Below are 27,236 nucleotides of genomic sequence, written 5' to 3'. Positions count from 1 at the left end.
CTTGGCCCCGTCCTCCTGACACCCACCCTGAAGGTACTGATAGCCATTTCTAAGGTCCCCTCTCAGCCTTCTCTTCTCCAGGCTGAACAAGCCCAGCTCCCTCAGCCTTTCCTCAGAGGAGAGATGCTCCAGTCCCCTCACCATCCTCGTAGCCCTCCGCTGGACTCTCTCCAGTAGCTCCTCATCTTTCTTGAACTGGGGAGCCCAGCACTGGACACAGCACTGCAGATGGGGCCTCACCAGAGCAGAGTAGAGGGGGATAACGCTTTTCTCTCCACTCGTTTCTGCCCCCTGTTTGCAAGGGCTGTGCTTGGGACTTGAGGCATCGCAGGGACAGCTCACAGTGATTTACCCACTGCAAAATCCCGGGCAGCATTGCGTAGCTCTCCTAATTTACTATTTTTTCACGCATTTACCCCGGTGTCGCTGTAGATGGGCTCGGAGCGTGAGGAGCGTGGCTGCTGATCTGCTGTGGTCAATAGCCTGGAGGGTGAGAGAGGGGTCAGCAGCTTCCCAAAAAATTCTGTTGCTCTTCATGTTCATCACTTCTGTATTGGTTGAATCCTTCCGTGTGAGTTACTGCAACGTGTTGCTGCTCTTGAAGGGAAAACAAGATGCACGGAAGGGGATTTTCCTCTGCACGAAAATCTGTTCCTCTCTCTCCCTCCATAAAAATACCTGGTTTATATTTTGTTGGAAATTTCTTCCCAAATATTATGGAATTTGGTCAAGAAAATAACATTTCAAATCCTTCACGTGGTTTTCTGGTAGTTGAAAATGGGTGTTTTAGCCAGGCGGGGCAGGAGGAGGAGGAAGGATTTTGGTTGGACCGAAAACTTGCATGAAGTGGTAGAAGCTTTTCAGGTTTCTGCTCGGAGCTGGGAGAGCGGTTGGTTTTCTACATCAGTCTTAAGGCTCGAAAACGTTCTGCCAATGGTGATTTTAGTCAAGCAGAAAATGTCATCCCGCCGGAGCCTTGTGATGTTTCCCTGGGTGCTTAAGGGTGATCTTTGCTTTCTCGCCTCCTTCGCTGCCTGCCCTAACGCTGGTGGTCAGCATTGAGAACACCAGTGCTCAGACCACCATGAGTGGCTGGAGCTACATCAGCTGCTGCCAAGCGTCCCCAACACCCGTTAGTATATAAACGGTGGCAAAATGTGGCCGGGCGAGTTTTTTGGGCTCCACAACATCATTTTGGGGACTTTTCATGGGCAGCAGCAGTTACGGGAAAGGAACCAGTGCCGTCAGCCCCGTGCGTGGCCAAACCAAGCAGCCGAGCAGTGAGAACCTGTAATTGCAAGGACTGGCCGCCTTCTTTGTTCTTTATGTTAAATGTCCACGTTGACCCGTGTCATGTCGTGTTGACGGCGGAACAAGCATCATGGAAACCTTCCCGGTGAAACAGCGGTGGCTGCAGCACCGCCAGATCGTTTTAGCCCCCCCCCCCCCGAAGCCTTGCAGCTCCTGAGATGTTTTTGTGAAGTGTAACCAAAAATGGGGCGCACAGCGGTTTTATTCTGAAAGAACAACGTCGCTCTTTGTTTTCGAGGTCCCGCAGCGTTTCGTGGGTGTACGAGACGCGCAGTGTGAAGCTGGGTAGAAAGGAAAGCCAAGCCGGCTGCCTTCGGTGCCAGCCGCGGGCAGCGCGGTGAATCCCCCGGTGAAAGGTGCTTTAGAAGCCGGTGTTTCTGCCTTGTGGGTGCTTGTTGCAGCCGGCAAGGATCCAGGGAGTCAGCCAAGCGCTGGGACCGCTTGCTCTGGTACAGGCTGTTAACTGGTGACAGTCAGCTCTTCCAGTCTGCTTTTTTTTGGTTGTTTTGTAGAAGAAGAGGAGTTGAGCTCTGCTTTGAACGGCTCGGTTACAGACGCCGAGATTTTTCCCGGCCTCCCTGGCTCAGCCCCCAGCTCTCCCCTCCCTCCTGTTTGACGTGAGCGCTTCGGGGCAGGAGCAGAGTGGGTGAAATGAGAAAGTCTCGTCCTTACGGTGACTCACCGCTGGCTTTGGTCAAGCGCTTAGCGCTGGGTGAGTGAAGAGCGGAAAGGGGAAGGGGTGGACGTCTGCATTGCTGAACCCCTGGGGCATCGGCACCCGGAGCGTGTGGGATGGGATGGGGGGGTCTCCTCATCCTCACTTCCCACCCCAGCTATCGTCGTTTTCTGTTCATCGGACTTTAAAGCCAAAGCAAAATATGTCAGTTTTTACCCAGGGAGGAAATCTTGTCAAATCTGAGGTCTGATCACATCAGTTAAATTGTTTTTTCTTTTATTTGGTGCAGAGGGCTTGAAGCGATGAGCAGCCAGGTGTTCCCCCAGGCTCCCGCAGGGCAGAGAGCTGTGGCCAGCCAAAGCCAGGGCTTGATTTTACACCTCTAGCATTGCACGGAAATCTGCTTTTTTCAAGTCCTGGGTCTGTTTTCCCTCTGAGTAGCTTGGTAGCATAACAGGCTCTTGCTCTGGAGTGTGTGGGCTGCATGCATCAAGAGGGGCTCTCCCGTACGATGTTCTCTGTTGTCTGATTTCCAGCAACAGACTCTGTGCCACTGTGGCTCCTAAAGTTCATAAGAGAGATGAGAACCGGGCCAAACCTCAGACCGAACCACAACCTTTCTCATCTTTAAAAAAAAAAAGGTCTTGGGAGAGCTGCACAAGCTTTGTGCAACCCGGGTTTGTGCAAGAAGCCAGTTTGTCATGGAAGGGGTTACCTGGGGGGCAGGAGCTCTCTTCCCACCCACCCCAGACGCTTGTGAAAATCTTAATGAAGAAGGGATAATAATTATTTCATGGCTGGCAGATAGACAGATTCAGCCCGTTAGAGGCTGAGCAGCCCTGGACGCCTTTGGCTGGGATGTGGAGGAGGGTTCCAACGTTCATTCCAAGAGGTGGCCTGAGCCGCTGGCATGGTGGGGGTCTCCCGTGGCCTTGCTGTGGTCTCGGGGCTTGTCCATGAGCAGCTGCGGCTGGGGGGGGTCCATACAGTCACCCCAACCACGAGCGTGGTGTTGCATGCTCAGACCCAGCTGAAGAAGCCAACCTGGGGCCACCAAGGAGGTTCTCCCCTCCTGACTCCTGTCTGCTCCAGGGAGACGCATGGTTGAGGCGTACATTCAGCAGCCTCAGGTTGGAGATGCAGAGCTTTGAAACACCGCTGCTAGCAGCCATGGACACGACATGGCACACAACCTTCTCCCTCCAGCTCCTGGTCTCCTCTTTCTGCAGGGGTTTGGTGGTGCCCGGCAGGACTGGAGGCAGCTCGGGCACTTCGCAGCGTTTTTTGTGCAGCGCTTTGCTAAGAGCAGCAGCAGGTTATGACGGTGACTTTCATTGGTAGCGCTCAGATGTGTAGAAAAGCAAAACTTTTCCTTAAAACTCCTTTTTCTCCAAGCATGGTGTTTCCTCTGAATATGTGGAAATTACATTACTGGCCAGTGTGGTTCCAGCATTTATTTTTATTTTTAACATTTCCACGTCTGCCGTGGGACAGGAAGCGACGGTAGCAGTCCCTAGCATCCAAAGATAGGAACCAGTTTGTTTGATCTTTACTTCGGCCGTGGTGAATTTTGCTGAGCGCGTCTTGGCCCGGCTCCAGGGTGCCGGACCAAGCCCACCATCTTCAGAGAGAAGCGAATAATTAGTGCTTCGCGGTGGTAACGCGGGGAGGAACGAAGAAGTGTTTGCAAAGCGCTTTGAAGATAATGACGGCCCCTGATTTTAGGAGCGGCGGTGTTACGGAGCGTGCTCTAGATAGCTCGTTAATGCGCGGTGATTAGAGGACCGGACAAGAAACGCCGTTTCCAGCGGCGCCCGATTTGGACTTCCTTTAAGAAGGGAGTGGTGAAAGGCAGGGCTTAGCCAAAAATAAACGAGCATCTCGAAGGCAGATGGTCCTATTCACAGACCTAAAATTACCCCGGCGGAGGGCCGGGCGGGATGAAAGGAATTAGCATCTGGTGGCGAAGGGCGGGCAGTGTCCCTGCCGGGGTGGGTGACCAGATGGCCCCGGCTCTGTCGGATGTCCTCCCGCCGCCGGTTTCAACCTTTCCCCGCTTGCAGACCTCTACAGATCGTTTTTATATATATATGTATATATATATATATTTTTTATTTTTTTTCCTGGGGAGGTGCAGATTCCTCTAGAGCTCGCTGGCGGGAGGCTGGCATCTCCTGGTTACCTTTTATGGCCCTGTTCACACCCCGCTTCTGCAGCCGCCGCAAGCCGCCGAGGAGCCTTCAGCTCAGGCTGGGACCTTTCGGCAGCACAGCACCGTGGTTAATCCTGGGGACATGGACGGGGGCAAAGCCCCTAAAGGTTCCAGCGCCTGGTTTGTCATTAGCTCTGCAGCCGGTCACCTAATTTCTGTGGGCTCCTTGCGTTATCTGAGCTGAAATGAGGCGCAGTGAGCCTCTGGATGCGGCCACTCCGGATGCTTTGGCATTGTCCTGCATCCCGGACGGATGCTCGCGGCGTTTCGGGGTGCAGAGGAGCCAGCGCTTGCTTAAAGGAGTGTTTTCCCTTCTCAGCTGGAGCACCAAAAGCCTTTTGGAGAGCAGTCCCATGAATCCCATCAGCAGCCCGATCTAGGTTAAAATGACCTTTTTTGAGTTTGTTCCCCCATCCTGATGTTATTTTTAGCCTGGCGGAGGCCGATGTGCTGGTTCCTGGCAGAACCCCTTGATCGTTGGAGGGGTTGGGATGTGGAGCCCGTGCTGGCGTGAGGGGAACCCCTGGCACCCCATTCCCTACCAGTGGGTCACTGCGAGTGCAGCTCCACGCTGTGGCTTCGGGCAGCGCTTGAAAACTCGGAAGGTTTAAAAGCATCGTTGCGATGCAGGAGAAAACCTAAGAAAGATTTAAATCCCTCTCCCCCTCCTTGCAGAGATGGGGGAGGGACTGGGCTTGGTCCAGGGTTTGTCGATGTTCATGCCACAATATATCATATCCTTCTGCGAAGGACAGGGCAGAAATCTCTGGGAGAAGTCGCTGACTGGTGGGGGTTTTTGCCTTCCGACGTAGCCACATTTATTTTTATTTTACTTTTGAGCTAGTATTCCAGGAAAGCCCATTAAAAGCTGGCAGCCGCCTGCTAGCGAGCAGCTTGCCGGAGCCGAGCGCCGACGTGTGATGCCGGAGGAGCCGCGCCGAGGGTCGGGGATGACGGACGGCGCGAGGTGTCGGTGGGAAGGAGGGGGAGAAGCGGGGATGTTCTCACTCCGCCGAGCTTCCTTCCTTTGTGTTTCCCATGAAGCCGAGGGAACCGCGCTGATGCGGCTGCTTTTGCAGCCTTCCGCGCTCCGGTTTAATTGCGGATGATTTCATCCCGGCCTTTTTATGCCGAAGCCAGGGGCCTGCGTCATGCAGCAGGGAATTTAGGCAGATTTTATTTGCATGTGAGTCATTGAGCTTTTCCAGCTGAATGTCACCAACTTGGCATTTTTGTCTGATTTTGTTGTTGTTTTTGTCTCTTGGTGTTTTTCCACCGGGTTTTTTTCCTTACCCTTCGCAGCCTGCACAACCCCCCCCCCTAAAAAAGGGGGAAAAGGCTAAAATGTGAGTTTGAGTTGGCAGTGCGAAAGGACGGGCTTACGAATGTTCGGGGAGGGGGGGGAAAGGGATGCTTTGTGTCTCTGGGAGGGAAGGAGCGAAGCCAAGTCAAATTGAGGGCTCTAATTTGGGAGCGGTGTTATTACAGGTCAGAGGGAGTCAGTTACTGGCTAAATTGGGAGAGCTGTCACATGCGGGAGCTGTAAATGCTGCTCACATGGCTGGGGCACACGGGCGCTTGGACCAGCTCGGTTTGGTTGTGTTGACGAGGCTTTTAAAAAATGGTTTAAAAAAAAAATAAAAATCTGTTTCTTTCCCCTCCAAACACAGGCTCCGTAGCAGTGGCCCTCGGCCTCCGCTGCCTGCTCGTCCCAGCCCTCGCCTGCTCTTTGCACGGAGGAGTTTATAAATAGAGCAACTCCTCCATGATGTGCAGCTTCAGTCTCTTTATTTTTACACTGGAATCTGTTCAATGATGAACAGTTGAAACCATGTGCTGTATATCAATACCTTACATACCCCTCATAACTTATTTTTAGTGTTATTTTTTTCCCCCCTTCTGAATCCTTTATCCATGTTAGGCAACGTAGTTGTGACATTCAGATAATTTCATTTCTTTTTTAGCCTTTTGAAGAAACTTATCTGCATTTCAATGGAGCTTTTTGCTAAAAGGCTTTTTTGCAATTGAAATGAAGAAGTCTGGGGAGTATTTCCTCCCTGCCTGCAGTTGTGCCTGTGGTCTCCGTGCTGAAAGCAAGGAAGATTTGGGCATCTTTATGGATTAGGCTCAAAGAAGAGATACAGAAATCGCGTTTTTTATTGCTTTGGCTTCCTGCATTGTAGGAAATTCCGCTGCATATCTGGATTTGAGGGCATGCGTAGGTGTATGAGCAATCTAACCCCAGCGTGTCAAAGCAGGCAGTGAACTCCTGTCCCACCTGTACCCCGGTGTCCCAGGAGCAGCCAGACCAGCGGCGTTTTGCCGTTGCTGAGCTCACAACCTCCAAGAAGAGATGGGACTTCTGGAAGCAAGCTGCAGCTGCCTGTTTAATTATACTTTTAATCCTCGCTGACCCGTCCCGTTGCCGTGGGCCAGGCTGCCTCTGCAGGCCAGCTGAGCTCAGCTAACTTTGCACGGCAGCCAACAAAAGCTACTTGACCCAGGATCTCGTTGGGATATCTTTGTCCATCAGACCTGGCACGGCTGCCCTGTTATTTCTGTCTCCTCGTTGCATGCACGAGGGCTGATGGATTCCCCTCCGCTCCACTGTCCAAAAGGGACAGCATTTTGATGTTATTTCTGCTGTGATAGCTTGCTTCCACCCACCATGGATGGTGCTCCTGCTATCTGCTGCTCTCCTGCACCAGTGGGCAGAGGTGGAGAAACGCCTCGCCCGATGGTGTCCGCACCGCTGATGGACCTTTTACAGTTTTGCACGCTCTCTTTTGTCAGGTGGGACCCAGTCACTATTTTCCTGAGGTTTCAAAGACCATCCTCCCCATCTGAGACTTGGGATCATGATGTCCCTGATGCCCAGGAGCTTGTGAGCTCCAGCGAGTAAAGAGAAACTGGCACTGTGGGTCCTTGTCTGGTGTCAGGCTGGCTTTGCTCTTCAGGACTGCTTTTGTAGGAGGTTGGTTGGTTTGTCTACCAAGCGTCTGTCCTCCAGGCCATTGGGTGAGAAGCGAGGAGGCGGTCCCTCATCCTTCCTGATGCCCCGATCTGGCTCTGAGCTCTTGTTTCTGACACTGAACCATTTCCCACGTTTTCTTGTCCAAGCGTTGAGCACTTGGACAGAACTTGTGGGATTTTCACTCTTGTTTCACTCCCGTTGGCACCGCTGTCATCAGTGTAGTCATCACTCCATGAGACCGTGCTGGCTGGACGGCAGCTTGTGAAATCAGTGAAGCAAATTCATCTTTCCCAAGGTGTTCTCCATGCCAGTGCTGACCGCATGGCGTTGAGGAGCTCAACTCCCATCATACACGCGGCGTAGGTTCCCTTGGCACCTGTGGGGCGTTTGATAAGGTTTCGCAGCGTGTCGCCTTTGCTCTGAGTCAGTGAGATGCTCTCAACGTTGCAAAGCTCTGCACTAAATTAAAAGTCATGTTGCTAGGGAGTGTTGTGATAATACGTGGTATTACGCTCCATAGCAAAACTGTGCAACAGATCCAGCCTAGAAAACAAATCCGTAAAACCTCCCATCAGATGCACAGTATGAAAATTGAGTGTGCTTCAGCTTGGTATTAAATACGTCATGGAAAAAGACTCGTGCTCCCTCTGAATTTCCTGAAAGTCTGCTTTGGGCTGAAAACCGTAGTGGCTGCAGCCAATTTAGAGAAGGAAAAATCCTCGCTCTTGTTGCTGTCTGCAGAAGCACACTTAATGATCGTGCCATGCGATTCTCCAGTGCTAAAAATATATTGCTTCTGGGTTTGTACAAACAGCCTCCTAATAACTGGAGCTCTGGCAAGCTCACGAGGTGGAGGGGGAAAATAGTGTCGAAAATGTGAGAATCTTTTTGCTTTCTACTCACTCTGCAGCACAGTAGAGCCGGGCTCTTCTGTCCTTGTGTCTCTCAGCATGGATTAAGGGATGTTGTATTGAGGGTTCTCCCACTTTGTTCTGCTTCTGACCAAAATAATGGGCGTTTTGCTCCCTTTTGAATTTACAGCTTGGATGGAGAGCGCTGAGCTCCCTGCCCTGACGCTCTGTCTGCTGGGGGGGTTGCATCAGCCTCTTTGGGGTGGTGGGATGAGAAGATCTGATCAAGGATTGTCTTTGAGGCTGGATTCAGTGCCGAAGTTCCCAACTCTTGGTGACGCCATCCCTGCTGTAAGATCAAGAAGTGCAGTCCCAGCTTGAGATGCTCAGCCTGGGGACGTCCTTTCCAGTCATTTCTTCCACACAGGGAAGGGACCGATGCTACAAAACGGACACTCGACGGGGCTGCTGTTGCTTTGAGAGAGCTTGATGGAGAGGGGAGCTGCCAGCAATAAAGAGCTGAACTTGCTGCCCAAGAAGAACTGCCTTCAAAAGGGCAAGGAGTTGAGTAGGGCTCATGTCTTATCCCCAACAGGGTTTTTTGGGGGATATTTTTTTGTTGTTTTTTTTTCTGCCAGAAGCTGCATGTCACGTGGTCACCTGCTGCTTAGCCTGGCTTCCCAAGAAGACTTGCAAGAAATTGTCTGTTCTTCAAAAGTTAAGTGTCTTCAAGATGCAGCTCCCTGGTGCTGATCCACGTCCACCTCACCTCTGCGTCAGGCTGTCTTGGTTTTGGAGCACTGCCCAGCAGGGACACACCTTCTATGAAGCGCAGAAAATGTGGCGAGAGATGGCCAACGTGCCCCTTGCAACCCAGCTGTGCCAGCAAACCCATCCATGCTGCCTTGGCAATGGGCATTGAAGAACTTGCCCGTTGCATGCAGGGGGTTGCTGGGGATGGTTGCAAGAAGGTTGTGTCTCTTGGACAGAATTATTTCCAGTGGTTAAATTTGCACCGTTATATTTAACAAGTCAAATGGATATTATGTAGTTAATTTACATGGAGCAGTTAACACACCAGAAGGATGGGATGCCATCCGGAGGGACCTGGACAAGCTGGAGAAATGGACCTATGTGAACCTCATGAAGTTCAACAAGGCAAAGTGCAAGGTCTGCATCTGGTTTGGGGCAACCCCTGCTATAAATACAGGCTGGGGGATGAAGGGCTTCAGAGCAGCCCTGCTGAGAAGGACTTCAGGGTACTGGCGAATTAAAAGCTTGACATGAGCCACCAATTTGTGCTCGTAGCCCAGAACGCCAGCTGTCCCCTGGGCTGCATCAAGAGAAGCACGGCCAGCAGGTCGAGGGAGGGGATTCAGCCCCTCTGCTGTGCTCTGGTGAGACCCCACGGGGAGTTCTGTGTCCAGCTCTGGAGCTCCCAGCGCAAGAAGAACGTGGAGCTGTTGGAGCGGGTCCAGAGGAGGCCACGAAGATAATCCGAGGGCTGGAGCACCTCTGCTGTGAGGAAAGGCTGAGAGAGCTGGGGCTGTTCAGCCTGGAGAAGAGAAGGCTGTGGGGAGACCTTAGAGCGGCCTTCCAGTATTTAAATGGGGCTTATAGGAAAGATGGGGAAAATATTTTCAGCAGGGCTCGTTGTGATAGGACAAAGAGCAATGGCTTTAAACTACAAGAGGGCAGACTTAGACTAGATATAAGGAAGAAATTTTCTATGATAAGGGTGGTGAAACACTGGCACTGGTTGCCCAGAGAAGTAGTGGAGGCCCCATCCCTGGAAACATTCAAGGCCAGGTTGGATGGGGCTCTGAACAACCTGGTCCAGGTGAAGATGTCCCTGCTGACTGCAGGGGGGTTGGGCTAGATGGCCTCTAAAGGTCCCTTCCAACCCAAAGCATTCTATGGTTCTATGATTCTTGATCTTGGTCATTCAAGATGGAGCAGATGCTCCTTCGTGAAGTCGTCTGTGCTCCTATCAGTGCTGAATCCCACCGTATAATCAGAAACACTTTGCTTTTGATGGCTGCATGGCTCTTCCCTTTGTTTTTCCAAGGAAGCAGTGTTGCCCGCAGCGGGGACTTCCCAGCCACCTCCTTTTGCGGGACGTGCTGTGCCTGTTGCTCCATTTTTATGGCATCTCTTCGCTGCATCCACGCTGGTCTGTTCACCTCCCCTCCTGCTCAGAGCTTCTCTGCAGCAACCGCTCGGGTGGAAAAGAAACATCAGGAAAGTACTTTGTGTATTTTTAGCCTCTTAGAATGTGGTGTAGCTGCTGGAAGCATGGAGAAGAGCCTGCACCCAGTGAACCGATCGGTTGCAGCGCAGCACTGGCAAATTTTCTGTTGAGGGCTGGTGCTCCTCAGCACCGTCACGGAGCCGGGGTGCAAGGTGGGTCATGGGCGCTGGGGACAGGAGATCGTGCACATGCCTTGCGTGATACAAGGCACAGGTTAGAGTCTGTCTGTCCTCTCCTTATGGGTGGTGATGAGCAAAAAGTCCTTCTGTTCTTCAAGGAGGTCGTCTGCACTTAAATCTGCACAGAATCTGACCAGCTGGGGAAAGGTGGAGCTCAGTGGTTGCCTTTTTATGTCGCATTATAGATCGAAGATGCTGGGGTAGCGCTGAGCCGTGCAGCCACCTTGGACCTGGAGGTTCATAGCTGTTGGGGTGGGTGCTCCAGGAGGGAAAGTGCAGAGCCCCAGTGGCCACGAGCAGCAGTCCCCAAGCCCTCCTGGTGTCCAGGGCTTGTTTGCAGACCTTCTGGCTGTTCCCAGCTCCTGCCAAGGCTAATTACAGGCAAGGAGCTTCACCACTACTCCCCAGATTTCTCCCCAAGTCGGGCTGTTAGACCTGCAGGGGAGGGAGCGAAAACGAAAAGGCAGCTGAGAGGTTTTCTTGGTTTTTGCACTGTCGAATCCTGCGTTGTCCACTGGGATGAGTGTTTTCAGGGACCTGGGAAGAAGCAATCCCTGGGATGCAGAGCTGGAGCATCCCGGCCGCTGCAGCACGGAGACCCGGGAGGTGCTGGGAAGCCGCGGGTGCCAGATCCAGCAGGCACGATGCTGTTTGGCACGGCTCCTGCTGCCTTCAGATGTATAGGATTAGGTCCTCCCGCTCCGCGGTGAAGTCAGCTCTAGCGCAGGCATAAATTCAAACCCATCTGAACGTAGCAGGGGGAGGTTGGCGGGGTTTACAGGCGACGCTGCAGCCTCCCAGACGTGGATGTGCTTAGAATCACAGCATCCCAGCATGGCAGGGGTTGGCAGGGCCCTCTGTGGGTCACCCAGCCCAACCCCCTGCCCAAGCAGGGTCACCCAGAGCAGGCTGCACAGCACCGCGTCCAGGCGGGTCTGGAATATCTCCAGAGAAGGAGACTCCACAGCCTCCCTGGGCAGCCTGGGCCAGGGCTCTGTCACCCTCAGAGGGAAGAAGTTCTTCCTCATCTTCAGCTGGAACTTCCTCTGCTTCAGTTTGTGCCCATTGCCCCTTGTCCTGTCGCTGGGCACCACTGGAAAGAGTCTGGCCCTGTCCTCCTGACACCCACCCTGCAGATATGCAGCGTATGTTAGGTCCCCATCACCGATGCCTTCTTGCCTGCGTTACCAGTGGTTTTGCGTCGATTTTGGGGACACAGGGAGCAGGATTCAGGTTCACCGGCGTTTCAGTGTCAGCTCGCGTCTCCATCTTGTGCAATTAGCCGGTCTGCAATAACCTTTGCCATCGAGATTTTTTCCTTTCGGTTAACGGCAGCTGCAAGAACAAAACGACACGTGCTGAAATTCATCTTATTTGGCCTCTCGTGGAGGGAGAAGGCTGCCGGGCTGAACGGCGAGGGCATTGGTGTGCTCTGGATGGGGCACAGAGAGGGTTTCCAGCAGGCTTCTCGCTTTTTTTTCGTTGGTGTTGGTCTTCTGAGTGAGGCTGATTAGGAAGAGAATGATGTAAATTCGCCCAGAGTATTGTGAATGGGTCGGCGTGCAGGTGCTAATTACTGCAAATAATAATTGAAATCCCTTCATCTGGAAACACGCTGCGGCAAGAGCCGGGGCAGAGGTTCACATCCGCAGCAGCGTTAGACAGATTTTTGCAATGGGTGGTGGGGAGCTGGACCGTCTCACAGACCAGTAGATCCAGCTGCAGGAAAACTGGGACTGGCAGCAACCTGCCCTTGGTCGATACGCTCGGTTGAAATTCAGACTTGTGTTTGAAATCTCTTCATTTTTTTCCTCTTCTGCTTTAACTTTGTTGGAAGCCACCCTGTGTGAGATGGGGTATGGGCTCTCCACCCCACTCATGCTTTTCACCAAGCCAAAGAAGACCCAATTCACGCGGCTGCTGGAAGTCGTAGAGCCAGCAGAAGTGTTGCCAGAGGCTGAAGATTAATGAACGTGGAACCATGGCCTGTTAGAGAAAGGACATTTAGCTTCTGCTGAGCTTACCAGAATCAGGAGTGGAAGGTGACCTGAGTGCTGCATCCTGAGTACCTTCACTTGAGAAAACGCAGGACATCGAGGAGCTCTTTAATTCAGACTGGAATTTGTTTGGAAGCTGAATTCAGATAAATTCAAGTTTAAACCAGGTAAATCCAACTGGCGATGAAAACAAGGTGCCTGTGAGACACTGGAACAAAAAGCTGGTGGGCATAGGACTGGGGTTTGTCTCTTGGTGGCCGTTCACTGGGAGATGACATTTTGGCCAAACAGAGGTTGTTGGGCTATCTTCATACGCAGGGTCAGCTTTCTTGATTCCTCTTTGCCCTGAAACGATGAAGACACTCCTGCAGCTGTAGCAGGTGTTAGGTACCAGCGCTGACCTCGGCTACGGCAGATTTTGGCAATTTCAGTGGAAGCGCAGCATCTCGTGTGCATGTATGGAGGAGCTGGCGCGTCGTGATGTCCTGCTGGGTCTTTATGCACCAGGAGGAGTCCAGGCGCTGGTTTTTCCACCTCTGCCAAAGAAGTGGGTGAGTCCACATAGCTCTGCCCGTCACCCGGAGCTGGTGCCGCATCGGTAATCCAGGAAACGGCGAACAGTGGGAACCTCTTCTGGGAGCTACTGAGGAGGCCCTCCTGCGAAACCTTCCTGCAAACCCAGACATAGCCCTCGCTTGCTCCGGGGCAGCCGATTTCAGGCTCGCTTGAAGCAATTGCAAGCTGCCGAAGCAAGGATTGGATTTCTGCTTCTCCATTGGCCATCCAAGACATGAAAACCTTGGTGTCATCCATCCACAGGAGGGCTTGGTTGCTGGCCAGGAGCACCCAGTTCTTCCCTCCAACCCCTAATGCTACAGTGTGTCACTTTGTAAGATAAGGGATCCCAGCCTAAACTTTTGGTACGAACCCCTGTTTTTAATCCCCGAGGACATCTCAGAGTGCCGGTCCATTCAGCTGTGCTGTGAAGGTGCTGGTCCATTCAGCCGTGCTGTGAAGGTGCTCTGTTAGGTGGGTGCCCTTCAGACGCGCACATCTAACTCTTTAGTAATTTCTGGCTTGGACAAATTATCTGATTGGGCTTTTGAGAACTTTTTATGGAAAATGTTGTTACACTGAAAACAAGGGTATCATAAAATAGTAATTTAAGAGCAATTTACTGACGACTAGAGCCCTTAAACACACTAACAACCATTATGGAGCAATGATACCAAGCCTGCTATTTCAGCATACTCTTTGTCACTCGGAAAATCCTTTGGCAGTTTTCAAAAGACTTCCAGTCTTTAATTGTTGTCCTTGTTACTCATGATAAGCTGTTGTCTAGCTCATAAATGACACATCACTCATCTTGCCTACTTTGTCAAAGCCCCAGCCAACGTATTTGTCTCACTCACTTGTGATATGTGGCAAGTCGTACGTGACAACAGGAGGGTAACCTGCTTTCAAAATGATGAGGTTTATCTTGGTTGGGGTTGGTTGTTTTGGGGGTCTTTTTAAGCACTTGAGAGGTGCTATGTGTTGCCGTCGGTCCTTGGAGACCTCTCACCTGGTGAGACACACGTGTTCATGGCTTGTGCTGACAGCTCCTCTCGGCCATCCCTCCGGGCAGGGTCGGAATTTCGGGGTGGGGGCCAGAGGTCTGCTTGCAAAACAAGAACAGAAGAAAAAACCAGGCGGTTAGGTACTGCAGGGTTTCTGAATGCAGGCACCAGCATGCTGCGGGCGTTGGGTTTTGCAGGCGTCCACAGGGACTGTGCCTGTCCCTGCCTTCGCCCATCCAGGCTGGCTTTACCTTTGGAAAGCTGCGACTCTTCCCAGTACATCGCTAACGGCTTCAGGAGCTCCACACACCTCACTGGGAGGTGAAATAACCCAGCTGTCTCTCAGGAGCCAGGTTCAAAGTAAAGGCAAGAAGGTCCTTCGGGCAGTGTGGCATCAGAGGTGGATCCATCACCACTGGCTGTGGAGGCAATTAGCATTTTGCAGGGATGCAGAAGTGATTAAGCAGATTGGTGACAATGAAATCCGATGGGCGCTTATCAAACCCCCAAGCATCACCTCTTTCTCCAGCCGGAAAGCCCCGGGTTCGGGGATGGTGTTGGCCCTATTCGTAGCGCAGCAGCTTCCCGCCCTGGAAGCGGGACCCGGCTATGCTGGGTGCTGTGTTTGGGCGCAGGCACCCTGCACATGCGTCAGCGGTGCTGTGCGGCAGCAGAGTGGTGTTGGGTAGATGGTCCTATGGGAGAAGGCAGTTTCACATCCCACCTTCATTCAGCATTTCACGCAAAAAGAGGAGTCCCGTAATAAAAATAGTCGAGGGAGGTTCTCCTCCCCCTCTGCTCTGCCCTGGTGAGGCCCCACCTGCAGTGCTGTGTCCAGTGCTGGGCTCCCCAGTTCAAGAAAGATGAGGAGCTGCTGGAGAGAGTCCAGCGGAGGGCTACGAGGATGAGGAGGGGACTGGCGCATCTCTCCTACGAGGAAAGGCTGAGGGAGCTGGGCTTGTTCAGCCTGGAGAAGAGAAGGCTGAGAGGGGACCTTAGAAATGCCTCTAAATATCTGCAGGGTGGGTGTCAGGAGGACAGGGCCAGACTCTTTTAAGTGGTGCCCAGCGACAGGACAAGGGGCAACGGGCACAAACTGAAGCAGAGGAAGCTCCAGCTGAAGATGAGGAAGAACTTCTTCCCTCTGAGGGTGACGGAGCCCTGGCCCAGGCTGCCCAGGGAGGCTGTGGAGTCTCCTTCTCTGGAGATATTCCAGCCCCGCCTGGACGCGGTGCTGTGCAGCCTGCTGTGGGTGACCCTGCTTGGGCAGGGGGTTGGGCTGGGTGACCCACAGAGGTCCCTTCCAACCCCTGCCATTCTGTGATTCTGTGAAAATAGAGATTTTCTGCTTTGGGGGTGCCGGCAGCTCCCATCCCTTCCCAGTACAGGGGTCACAGGGCTGGGATGGGAGCTGGCTCCTTCAGGTTCTCATCATCGGTTGTTATTTTAGCTCATCTCCAAAAGGAGATGGCAGTGCAATGACGGCTTTTGGGGAGTTTCGGAGCAGCAAGATGGAGTTTCAAACTCTGGGGCTTTCTCGATGTTCAGGTTTGCCTGCTGCAGCTTCGCCGTCCCTCAGAGCAGCGAAAGCCTTGTGACGGCAGGCGTCAGGCATCCTTGAAGCAGCACCCAGGGGAACTAATGAGGCTGTAACGTCATTAGTGCCTGCGACCCAGTACACCACTGCACGTAGCGTTACTGGGACCCTGGGACGTGGGAGCCCAGAACTGGGACACATCCTAACAGCGGCTGAGCCGGAGGGGGCTTGCACTGGCCATAAAAGGTGAAGCATCCCAGATGTCCTGGAGTGCCTGGCAGGAGGCAGGGAGCTGAAGCAGGGGCTCATGTGTTTGGGGAGAAGGTGGAAAGGGGCTTTGGGGGGGTCCCTGGCCCCTCTCCCCCTGCCCAGAGGCAGCTCCAGCTTTCCTCCTCCCGCGCCGCCCTCTCCAGGTCCCTCTGTTTTCTGGCAGATAGGATTAAGCCTGACCTTCTGCCCCATCTCGGAGGGAGCCAAAGCTCTTTCAGATCTAATTATTTTCCATTATTGTTTAATTGTGCACATCCTGCTGCTGGCTGAGAAGGAGAGCAGCTCCTGCTCCGGCCGCGGGCTCTCGGATCAATGCTCCATCTTTTGGGGTTGTGATTTCAAACCCCCACGTCTCTTGGAGGTCTGAGGCAAGTTGCCCAAGAAGCAGCTTTGACATCATCCTGTGTTTCTCCAGTGGGGACCTTCACACTCGGCCCCCCACCGTGTGAGTAAGAGGAGGTCGGCCATGACCACCTGCCTCCCCATCCTCCTCCTCCTCCCCTGCACCCAGTTTGCACCGGGCTCTGCTTTTTCTGCATATCTTTTCCCACATAATTCCTATGTACAAGTGGCACCAACCTCTTTTAGCAGTGCGTTGCGTGCCTTTTTTTAACGATCTTTTGGTTTCTGAGTTTACCCGAGCTGCTGCAAAGTCCTGCAGCCTCTCCCCGCAGACGGTGCCGGGCTGGGGTTTGGCTGTCCCAGCCTGGAAGCGCTGCTGAGTCGCCCCAACGGCAATGATAAAACGTGGGGGTGATAGGGGAAGGGGTGAAACCGCTCTGTGGGAGGAGGGGAGAAAAACAGGCTGCCCAGGGAGGTTGTGGAGTCTCCTTCTCTGGACATATTCAAGACCCGCCTGGACAAGGTCCTCTACAGCCTGCTCTGGGTGACCCTGCTTCGGCAGGAGGGTTGGACTAGATGACCCACAGAGGTCCCTTCCAACCCCTGCCATTCTGTGATTCTGTGATTTTCACCTCCCAGACAGCCGGCCAAGAAGCAGGAGGGAGAAGGGACAGATAAATCATGTTAAGCATGACACGAAGCTTTGCCTGCAGCAGAATTATATCTGCATATGGAAAACCTGGTGGGCAAACACTCAGGCTTCAGCTGGTGCAAGCGGGAGGTCTGAGAAGTGTCCCCTGTGCGCAGTAAGTGTTGTGCGCAACAGCAGCGCTTCAAAATCAAGCAACCTGGCCAAGCAATTTGTCCACAGTAGGTGCTAAACGGCATCGTGCTGTGTCCACATCTGGCATCCCGGTGCTGGTGGTCCCCACGTCGGGGCTTGGAGGTGGTTGCAGGGGAGGTGGTGAGCAGTGACTTGTATCGAGCCTCAGCTGGTGCCATTCACAATCGTCCTTGCTGTACAAATGTCCCTCCATCAGCTTTACAAGCTAACGATCCAGACTCATGTTGACATCTGCATTCTCTGGACTTACGGAAAAAATATGGTAACGACAAGGAACAGTAATGAGCCAGGTCTGTGGCCAAGACCGCGTGTTTCAGGAGAAGGCAAAGCTGTATAGGCTGTTCTTGCAGAGAAGGCGTTATCCCTAATTAGGCTAATTAAGTTCCCAGGGAGGTGGTGGAGTCACCATCCCTGGAGGTGTTCAAAAAACGTGTAGATGTGGCACTTCAGGACGTGGTTTAGCAGGCACAGTGGTGTTGGGTTGACGGCTGGACTTGATGATCTTAGAGGTCTTTTCCAACCTTAGCGACTCTATGATTCTATGATTCTGTAATTCCCACTGGCAAGGGAGGGTGGGGAAAGCAGGGATGGGAACCCGCCCACTGCAAGGAAGAAGGAAGGATTTGGGTCATATTTCTCTTGCAGCTTGCCTCTGTGCCAGGTGCCCCCAACCCGGTGGGGTGCGGAGTGAAAGGCGGGTGCCATATGGACAACCAGGAGGGTTTAGATGCAATGTCCCACCTAAGAGCTTCCAATAGCAAAGGATCTTTAAGACTTTCCTCTTGCTTTCTCAGCCAGTACCTATGCTTAATTATTCTGTGCAAAGCAACAGAGCTGCTCCAAAGTGGTGCCACGCCATGTCCCTTGTCCCTCTCAGTGCGGTGGCATGAGATGGCTGGGGCACGCCGTCGGCCGGGTCGGGAAGCAGCTCTGGAGGAGGGGTGGGTCTGCAGAGAAGTAAATACCACTGCAGAAAGTTCCAGCGAGAGCCATCAGCGTTTCCAGCAAGCCATCTAGTGGCTTCCTATCAAAATGGTTGCACGTCTTCAAACTGGGAAGGCGAAGCTGGAGGGCTGAGTGCTGCTCACCACTGCAGTTGTGTCGAGGAGCCGATGTGCAGGGTTTGGTCCTAATTGGGAAAAGGTCCTACTGAAATAGCCCTCTTCTGGGTCATGGGGTGGTGGAAGGGTTGGGTTAGCTGCTGGACGGCAGCGTGGGGCTTCCCAAGAGCAAACCTGATGGGTGATCCTGCAGGTTGACGTCCAGATCTTCATTTCCCTGGTGTGGGTTCAGTTACCTTAGCTCAAAACCACGTGAAGGATATAGGGATAAATCAATGATTTAGAGCGGCTTCCTCGCCAGTATGGATAGCAGACAGCAGACAAAGAGGGAGAAAATAAAGTTTTTGGTTTTTCTAATAAAGTGAGAAACCAGGGCATTTCACTTGGTGAAATGCCTCTGCCCTAGTGAGGCCCCATCTGGAGTACTGTGTCCAGTTCTGGGCTCCCCAGTTCAAGAAAGATGAGGAGCTACTGGAGAGAGTCCAGCGCAGGGCTACGAGGATGAGGAGGGGACTGGAGCATCTCTCCTACGAGGAAAGGCTGAGGGAGCTGGGCTTGTTCAGCCTGGAGAAGAGAAGGCTGAGAGGGGACCTTAGAAATGCTTCTAAATATTTGCAGGGTGGGTGTCAGGAGGACGGGGCCAGACTCTTTTCAGTGGTGCCCAGCGACAGGACAAGGGGCAATGGGCACAAACTGAAGCAGAGGAAGTTCCAGCTGAAGATGAGGAAGAACTTCTTCCCTCTGAGGGTGACGGAGCCCTGGCCCAGGCTGCCCAGGGAGGTTGTGGAGTCTCCTTCTCTGGAGATATTCCAGACCTGCCTGGATGCGGTGCTGTGCAGCCTGCTCTGGGTGACCCTGCTTGGGCAGGGGGTTGGACTGGGTGACCCACAGAAGGCCCTGCCAACCCCGAACATTCTGTGATTCTGTGAAGTTTAGGGCAGCAGGTTGAAAGCAAACAGAAGTACTTTTTCACCAGCCAGTTCAGTTGTGGCACCCTTAGGCACTGAAAGTTTGAAGGCTTTGTGAAGTTTGAAAGGCTTCATGGAAGTTTTGAAGGTTTGGTAGGTGCTGGAGGAGAGACCTGGAGCTGGGAAGTGTCGGTTGGGTTGTCTAGGTAGATCCGAGCTATCCTTGGCTGGTGTTTGTATAAGCTGTTCAGAAGAGCCTCCGGTGATGGAGATTTCACAACGTCTGTAGGCAATCTCTCCCTACACATCGCTAGCCCTACCTGTCGGACACAGTTTCTTCATGTCCAACCTCATTCACTTTTGCTGCAATTCAAACCTCCTACTGCAATCCCCAGGAGACCTGGAGAGCAGCTTGTCCATGCCGGTCTTCACCTCTCAGACAGACGACAGGCTGGCTGGTGCAGTTTTTATGTGCAACGTGGCATTTTGATTGATGTTCAGCCTCTGATGCTTCCTGACCCCGGGCTCTTCTTGGTACCGCGCAGCAGTTTCTTCCCACCTGCATACAGATGTTTGCACCTACTGAATGCAGCTGTATTTTTCTGGCTTTTCTCCAGCTCTCAGCATACTTTGACTTCTACTCCAGTTTTCTAGAGTGTTTTTATTTCTCCTGGCATAATACCTGCGTGTTGAACATGTTTGTCACGTCGCTCTCATCGCCGATGACATACTGGGTAGTGTCACGGCCGGGACGAGTCTCCGTGCTCAGCACATCCTCCCAGTCTGGCGGTGAATCACCAGCAGCCGCTCTCTCCATATGGTCTTCTGATGAGTTGTGTGCCCACATTAGAGCAGTTTCGCCTGAGCGTGTTGTTCTGGTGTGCTGCCGAGGAGGCCGTCTGCGGCAGCACCTAATGAATATCGAGATCTACGGCGCTGAGTGCTTCTCCAGCTATTCGCAGGCCGGTTACTCTGCTGCAGAAGGAAATTAAATTGTTCTTGACAAACCCGTGTCAGCAGTCACTTATCATCTTGTTATCTTCTAAGTGCTTATAAATAGGTTGTTTCATTATTTGTTCCATCAGTTTTCCAGGAGTTCGAGTTAAGTGACCGGTTTGTAATTCCCTGACTTTTCCTTTTGCGTTATTTTTAAAGCTAAACCCGATGTTTGCTTTTTTTTTTCTGGTCTTCTAAAACCTCTCCTATCTGCCGTGAGCTAAGCAGCTCTGCGGCTGCTTCAGCTGAGCCCTTCCCTCAACACCTTGGGGGCGGCTGGTGGAAGGACCAACGCCTTGGTTTGGTTATTGCCTTCCTGCTGGGATGCAGCTTCCCTCCACCCTCTGTGGGTCCTGCCTGCGGGAGCTCGTTTGAATCTTGACCTTTTCCAGTTCCCAGCCGGTGCTTTTAAAAGGTTCCATTTATCCATGCAGAAATTTTGTGTAGTGTTGTGTGTAATCTGAAATGATATGGAATATCTGGGGCCAAATCGTGGCTTCGATTAACATTAGGACAACAGCGGTGGAGCTACGTGGCCGTGGCGGTGGGTGTAATTTGGCTTTCGGAGTGATTTTCAGGAGCGCCTGGTAACTCTTGGTGTCCCATTTGGCATGACCTGGGTTTTCGGAGAGCGGTGACCCCCCTGCCCGGGAGATGCTCGCGCAGTGGCGTCACACATGCCAGCATCCCTTTGCTGCGTCATATTCACCCTGCCAGGGTCTATCTATTTCTTTATTAGCTCTGTTTGCCGATTTCTCAATTCTCTTCTGTTTTTTTTTTTTTCTTTCTATTCCTTCAACAGGAATCATTAACCAATGGCAACAGGAATCCAAGGATAAAGTGATTTCCCTATTGTTAACCCACCTGCCTTTACTGAAGCCCGGAAACATCGAGGCAAAAGTCGAATACATGAAACTCTTGCCCAAAATCCTGGCCCACTCGATCGAACACAACCAACACATCGAGGAGAGCAGGCAGCTGCTGTCCTACGCCTTGATACACCCGGCCACCTCCTTGGAGGACAGGAGTGCCCTGGCCATGTGGCTCAACCACCTGGAGGACCGCACGTCGGGTGGCTTCGGCGGCCAGAGCAGAGGTCGCTCGGATTCGGTGGACTACGGGCAGACGCACTACTATCACCAAAGACAAAACTCCGACGACAAACTCAACGGATGGCAAAACTCTCGAGACTCGGGCATAAGCGTCAGCGCTTCCAGCTGGCAGGACAAAAACCTGGCGTGCGAGAACGGCCATCTGCCCCTCTACTCCTCCTCCTCCGTCCCCACAACCATCAACACCATCGGCACTAGCACAAGCACCAGTAAGTACCCACGGGAAGCTCTGGGAACGGCCGCCCGCGGCCGATCTGCACAGCACAGTCCCCCCCATCCTGCTAGAAAATATTGCTTTGCCGTGGTTAGCAGGGGGGCCAGGTTCATCTGGGCCATAGAAAACTCCTTTTTTTCATTTTTTTCCTTTCCCCTACCTGCTTTTTTATTTCCTGCCTGCCTTTTGTTATTTTTATTTTTTTTTTCTCTCTAGTCGTCTGGGATTTGAAAGACCTGACAGCTGGAGAGGAGGGAAAAACAGCCAAGCTGTTAGAGCAAAAAAGCGCATTATTGAAGGGAGCGCCTTGTATTTCGCGTAGCTCCATCTAGATTTGCAGTTCCCATTTCAGGAGTTCCTAAAGCAAGCGGGGAGCTGATGCTTCATGTCCGAAAGTGAGCTGGGGGACTCGAGGCAAGTCCAAAGGCGACCTGGGGACTGACTGGGAGGAAATGGGATCGGGGTCCCGAGGCACAGGCGTCGTTTTTGGAAGCGGGGCTGGGATCCGCCATCTTCAGGGCGTATCTGTAAGCATTCCCTTGTATCCGCAGCGCGTAGAGGGGTGAAGCTGGTGGTGATCACGGGGGTTAGGTGCACAGTCCTCGGTGTTTTCCAGGAGACTTTGGGTCACTCCTCCCACATGGAGGCACTGCCAGGCTGTGATGGGAGTGGTGGACGGTGCAGAGCCCAGCCCAAGGCTTGGACAATCGGAGACCCTGCAGAGCACCGTGGCCAGGGATTTATCACTGGCTTTGCGTGGAGATGTAGTGCTGCTGTAGCTGTTTTTTAAAGCAGCCATAGATGCCTGCAAACCGTCCTCGGGAGAGGAGGAACAAAGCATTTTCTCAGTGAGGTTCAGGAGCTCTTCTGTGGAGGGCTGTCACTCCTGCCTTGCTGTCACCTTGGGTGACTGCCACCATCTCGTCTGCAAGGCTGGACGTCCTCCCTTACTTTGGGGCGTTCAGAAGGTCTCTCTCCAAGATGCTCGGCATCTCCCTAGGTATCACAAACTGAAGCACAGGAGGTTCCACCTGAAGATGAGGAAGAACTTCTTCCCTCTGAGGGTGACGGAGCCCTGGCCCAGGCTGCCCAGGGAGGCTGTGGAGTCTCCTTCTCTGGAGATATTCCAGACCCGCCTGGACGCGGTGCTGTGCAGCCTGCTCTGGGTGACCCTGCTTCGGCAGGGGATTGGACTGGGTGACCCACAGAGGTCCCTTCCAACCCCGAACAATCTGTAATCAGGGATGCAGAGAGTGCTTCGGGGAGGAGAGGCTTCTTGTGGCGAGGGCGCTGGCTTCTCTATCAGCATGCGGAAAGCCACAATTAAATAGCTGAAAGCTTTAAATTGGTCACTTAAGGCTTCTGGGTTTTTCCCTCGCTGGTAATAAGCACTTTTTTTAGGTGGTGTTTCAAATCAACAACAATATGAAACACGGCTCTGGGTTTACTACTGTAGCACCCTGGTCCCTGCCTCTCCGGTGCCCATCCTTGCCGGCTGCCGGCTCTGCTTCCCTGAGAATTTAGAAAAGTCTCAGCTTCTCCACCGATTTTGAACATCGTGCCCGTCCCGTCCCCTGTCTTTGAAGCCCCGGCTCCTGCTGCCATGGTGCTGTGTGAGGTTCAGCTTCCCCGCGAGCTGGGTCCCCGCGCTGCAGAGGAGAGCTGTTTTGGGTGACCAAGCTGCATGGGTGAGGCGGCAGAGTGAGCAGAGTCACGAATGTATTTGTAATTATTCTGTTAAACCTCTCCAGGGATTTTTTTTTTTTTTGGGTCACTCCTTGTTTTTTTTGCGTGCCTGCGGGTTCAGAGGCTTTGCACGCAGGGGAGGGAGCGCGAAGGGGTGGCTTCAGAAGGCGTCTGCTTCCTCGCATCGAGAGCGGGAAGCTGGGAGGTCTGACGGGTGCAGCAGGTTAATCAGTGGTGGTGGCTGAAGCTCCAAAGATGCACTAGGTCTCGAAGCAGACCTTTCAACAACCCCTTGGTGCTTCTTTGAGCCTTTCTGCATGCAGTTGTCTCTTAGCAGAAGCAACAACCCACGTCTTGCTGGGGCAGGAGCAGTTATGGGTCTGCCAGCAGCCCTACACTTTACCCTGATCAAAAGATCAGGAAGATCTTTGCTGGAAGACCACGTCCCTCCTCCATCTCTGCCGCTTGCTTTGCTGCAGCATCCCCTGCCGTAAGTCCTGGCAGCCCTTGCCCGGTCCAGTCCTTCCCAGCATCCTGCAGGAGCTGCTTTTCGTGGCGCTGGGGCAGCTCACTGGCGTCGCCTTGCTTGGAGCTGCAGGGTTGATAGCATCCATGTTCAGCGAACCTCTTCCCCGAGCACTGCAGCAGGTTCACCACGTATTTATGAGGCTGAGTAGCTTAGCAGGGACATCTGAACACATCTTCAGCCCAGTCGAGTCCGAAGTGTTAAGCTGTTGTAACTCCTGCTAATGGATTTTGGTGGCAGCACGTTCAGACAACCTGTGGGCTGAGCTGGAGATGACCCGACCACACTTCACGTGTTAGTTCAGAAGCTTCCTTAATGCAATATTTGCTTGGACACAAACACGGTAAGTCCACAGACAGATGCTACAAAATAAACACAGCTGTCAGCCTTTGTCCCAGCCCCTTGAGTCAATCAATATGTCCATTAGTCTTTTATTCCAAAGCAGAGCCCTCAAACCCTCACTGCTTGTTTAGGTTTTAGCGTTATTATTTTTAAATTCTCCCTCTTGCTTGGAGGTGTTTATCTGGGCAGGGGCTTAATCCAGCAACGCTCTGCAGGGCACGGCATTCCCCAGCCCATCCTCACAAGGCACTGCCTGTTCCTGACGCCGAAATGGGGCAAAGTCTTTCCCGGAGGAGTAACGTCGTGATCTTGCCCGAGGTACTTTCGCCTGGTTTTGTAGCATAATTAGGTGTAACGCTATTACGGCGTCAGGTTTGAATATGGGTAGGTGAAGCTCATGTGACAATTTGCTTTGCGCCGTCTTTGACTCGACCTAGACCCAGGCTTTGAGACTTGGTTCAGGCTTGGCTCATCTCCAGCTCTCTCTTAACGGCGCTGTCTGGTGTTGGCCAAGGCCTGAGGAGATGTTGCTGAAGTCCTCCAGCCTTTGCAGGGCAAGTCTGGAGTGCTCTGAAGGAGTCACTCTGGATTTACACCAGTGATGGTGATCCAGGAGCGGGACCAGCATCCTAAGTGATGGGTTTGGGTCTGGAGTGATGTGAGGGTAGGGACTCACCCCACATGATGGAAGTTCATGTGCTGCTTCCCATCCGCTGCATACCCGTAACTGCTTTCTCAGCCCGTCCTGCAGAGCTTGAGCTGCAACTTTAAACGAAGCTTTAGTGTGCTGGGAGTAAAGGTAGCCTTGGCATGAGCTTGGAGGCCAGAGATGCTCCAGGTGTGGTGGGACAGGGGGAAGCCCAGACCCCCAGCTCTGCAACCAAGTCAGACAGCAGTTGCAAAACACTCAGGTTGCACAAGAGCTTTGCAGCAGAGACGGGGCCTGGAAACTGTGAAAGGACAGAAGACAGCAGCTGGCTTTCAAAGCTGCAGACCAAGAGCTTCTTGTGTGAGGGCTCCAGCTCCTTCCTTTCCCCTGTGTAACTGGTTCCTCCTGAGCACGATCTGATGGCAAGCCGGGTTTTGGTTGTCAAATGGAAGTACGGCGTAGCTTAACCCCCTGTTTTCCACCCTCTCAGAAGGGAATATGTGCAGAGGAGGAGGAGGCTCCAGCGCTGAGAAGGTGGAGTGCAGGTACACTGGTCTGATTTGGACCGTGAGGTCTGCGAGCAAGAAAAGAGAAGGAGAAGCACAAGGTTTGGTGGGAGTGATAGCAGTTCCAGTCGGCAATAGCGAGCCTGTTGAACCACATCTAAAGACGTAAGGATTCGGTTCCTGGCTCTGACGTGCATCTGCTGGCCGAGTGTCTTGGTCCTCTGCTCCCAGTGTATAGCCTGGGGATAACACTATTACTTCTTTTATTGATGTGTTGTGAGGTTTTGCTATGCTCTCACCTCTGGAGTAGTGCCACGGCACTTACACTCGCCGTGGAGATCAGGTTCCTGGGGGCACATCTCTGCAGAGGGGCAGAAGGTCTTGGTTTTGCTGCAGGAGCAACAGTGACTTGGCCCAAATATTTGAATTAAGAGCCAGGTGTTGCAGGCTTTGCTGGCAGAGGAGCGAGGACCTCTTTATGCCGGTACCTGCCCAGAAGAAGAGGCAGCTCAGTGCCAAGCGCAGGCAGCACTTGAGCCAAGGTGAGTGTCTCCAGTTGTCACCCTGCCTGGGGGACAGGAGCTCTGCCCAGCCCCTGTGTGGGCTGTAATGCTGCCATAAAGCAATGGCACGTTGGGTGCCCCGGTGGGGGTTGGCCCTGAAGAAGGTAGGCAGCGCTTGGTCTTGCAGGAGCCTTGCGTGTCTAGGAGTCCGTCTCCTGTCTGTCCTTCCTTGTGTGTCTAGGAGTCCATCTCCTGTCTGTCCTTCCAATAAGAGGAGGGGGTCCCTGGACTGGTAATGGTGGTATCGGAGCGCATGGCCGGTGGTACCCCACAGTCCTGTCCTTGGGTGAGCACCCATTGTGTCCCTGGTGCGTGCACCCTGGGTCGCTTGGAGTGGCACCAATGCATGGAGGTATGGTGTGGGTGGCACGGGGGGACGAGGGGATGGTGTGCATCACAGGTCAGCAATGGATAGATACCGTCAGAGACCTTGCTGTGGACTATCTGCAAAGCAGAAATCCCAGGCATTGGGACTGTGTTCATACAGGAGAGATGTTGTGAACTCTTTGGGATTTTGGTGTCTCTGTGCTGCCTGGGTTCCCCTGGGATTGAGCAGAGAGGTCCTTGGACCAGCAAAGCTGTTTTCCAGTCTGCAGCCACCCTTCCGCTTCTGCACAAGTGGGAAAGATGCCGGGTGCTCAGACCTGCTACACCCTTCCCATGGGAGTCTCTGCCAGAAAACTGATGTTGTTTGCCCGTGGGGAGAGAGAGGAGACGAGCAAGCAGTGCAATGCAGAAGATTCAGCTGTAAGCTTCATTGTCCTGAAAACGGAAAATCTCTTACCTTGTCGTAGAGCTGAAGAGAAGGAATAAATCAGCATACTTCCTTCCATGCACACCAGTCCAGATTCACGGCTCTCCCCGTGCACCTGCCAGGCAGGACCATCCCGTGGACTCTTATGGGAAGATCCCACCAGGGGCTGCTGGCTCTGGGGCAAGCCCAGTGCCGGTTTGTGGAGACCATGCCATCCTGGGAAGGGCTTTTTGTTGTGTTGGTCTTTCTCAGAAGCGATTCAATCCCAACTGCTGCCCTAGAGGCAGATCTGCAGCTACTAAACTGTATGGCGGCATGCGTGTGCGTGACATGGCTTGCTGGATTTTGCCAAGATTTGCCCCAGTTATGGACTCCCTAGGGAGAGAGCAGATGAGCAAGGTGGTGGAGCTCTTCTCCAGGTCATCAGAGAATTGAGGTAGAAGAAATGACACCAAGAAAGCAAGTTAGCAAAACGTGTCGGTTTGTTTGCTCGAAAACAAAGAGTGCAAATGTCTTCAGAAGCAAACAAATGTATTGTTCTTGTTGGGGGGGGGGATGATTAGCTTTGTGCTTGGGAATTGCCCTTAGAAGCTTGTTCCTCAGTTGGCTGTGCTGTGCACTGAGACTTGGCACCCTGGCGCTCATCCTGCCAGGTGGGGACATCTCTAATGTTTGGGTTTTTTCTCTTTTACTGATGGGTTGAGAGAAGCTCAGTGGCCTTTGTTACACTTGAGCTTTTCAGTGGTGGTAGACGAGGGCATTCATTGTCTTGCTCATGCCCTCTAGTGTTGCACATAACCACTGGAGAACATTTCTAAGAGTCACTCACTTTGCCAGGGTCCCATCGCTACCATATCTTGATAATTCTGTAGCTTAAAAACAGAGTCGTTGTACAAAAAGATGTGTGAGCAGAGTT

At 52.8% G+C, this 27,236-nt stretch overlaps 1 protein-coding gene across 4 annotated transcripts in view; it reads left to right on the top strand.

Annotated features, from left to right (window-relative positions):
- SAMD4A (sterile alpha motif domain containing 4A) overlaps nt 1-27,236 on the top strand; it is a 120,258-nt gene that overhangs the window by 51,966 nt on the left and 41,056 nt on the right. For all 4 annotated transcript variants that reach the window (XM_075427107.1, XM_075427105.1, XM_075427106.1 and 1 more), the window contains exon 3: nt 20,771-21,289. In XM_075427107.1, the coding sequence (XP_075283222.1) occupies nt 20,771-21,289 (519 nt within the window). The remainder of the gene's footprint in view (nt 1-20,770; nt 21,290-27,236) is intronic.

Source organism: Opisthocomus hoazin, chromosome 7 (assembly GCF_030867145.1).
Source record: "Opisthocomus hoazin isolate bOpiHoa1 chromosome 7, bOpiHoa1.hap1, whole genome shotgun sequence".
NCBI classification, from domain to species: Eukaryota; Metazoa; Chordata; class Aves; order Opisthocomiformes; family Opisthocomidae; genus Opisthocomus; species Opisthocomus hoazin.
The sequence above is the reverse complement of the archived record's forward strand: the minus strand, read 5'-3'. Positions and strand labels throughout refer to the sequence as shown.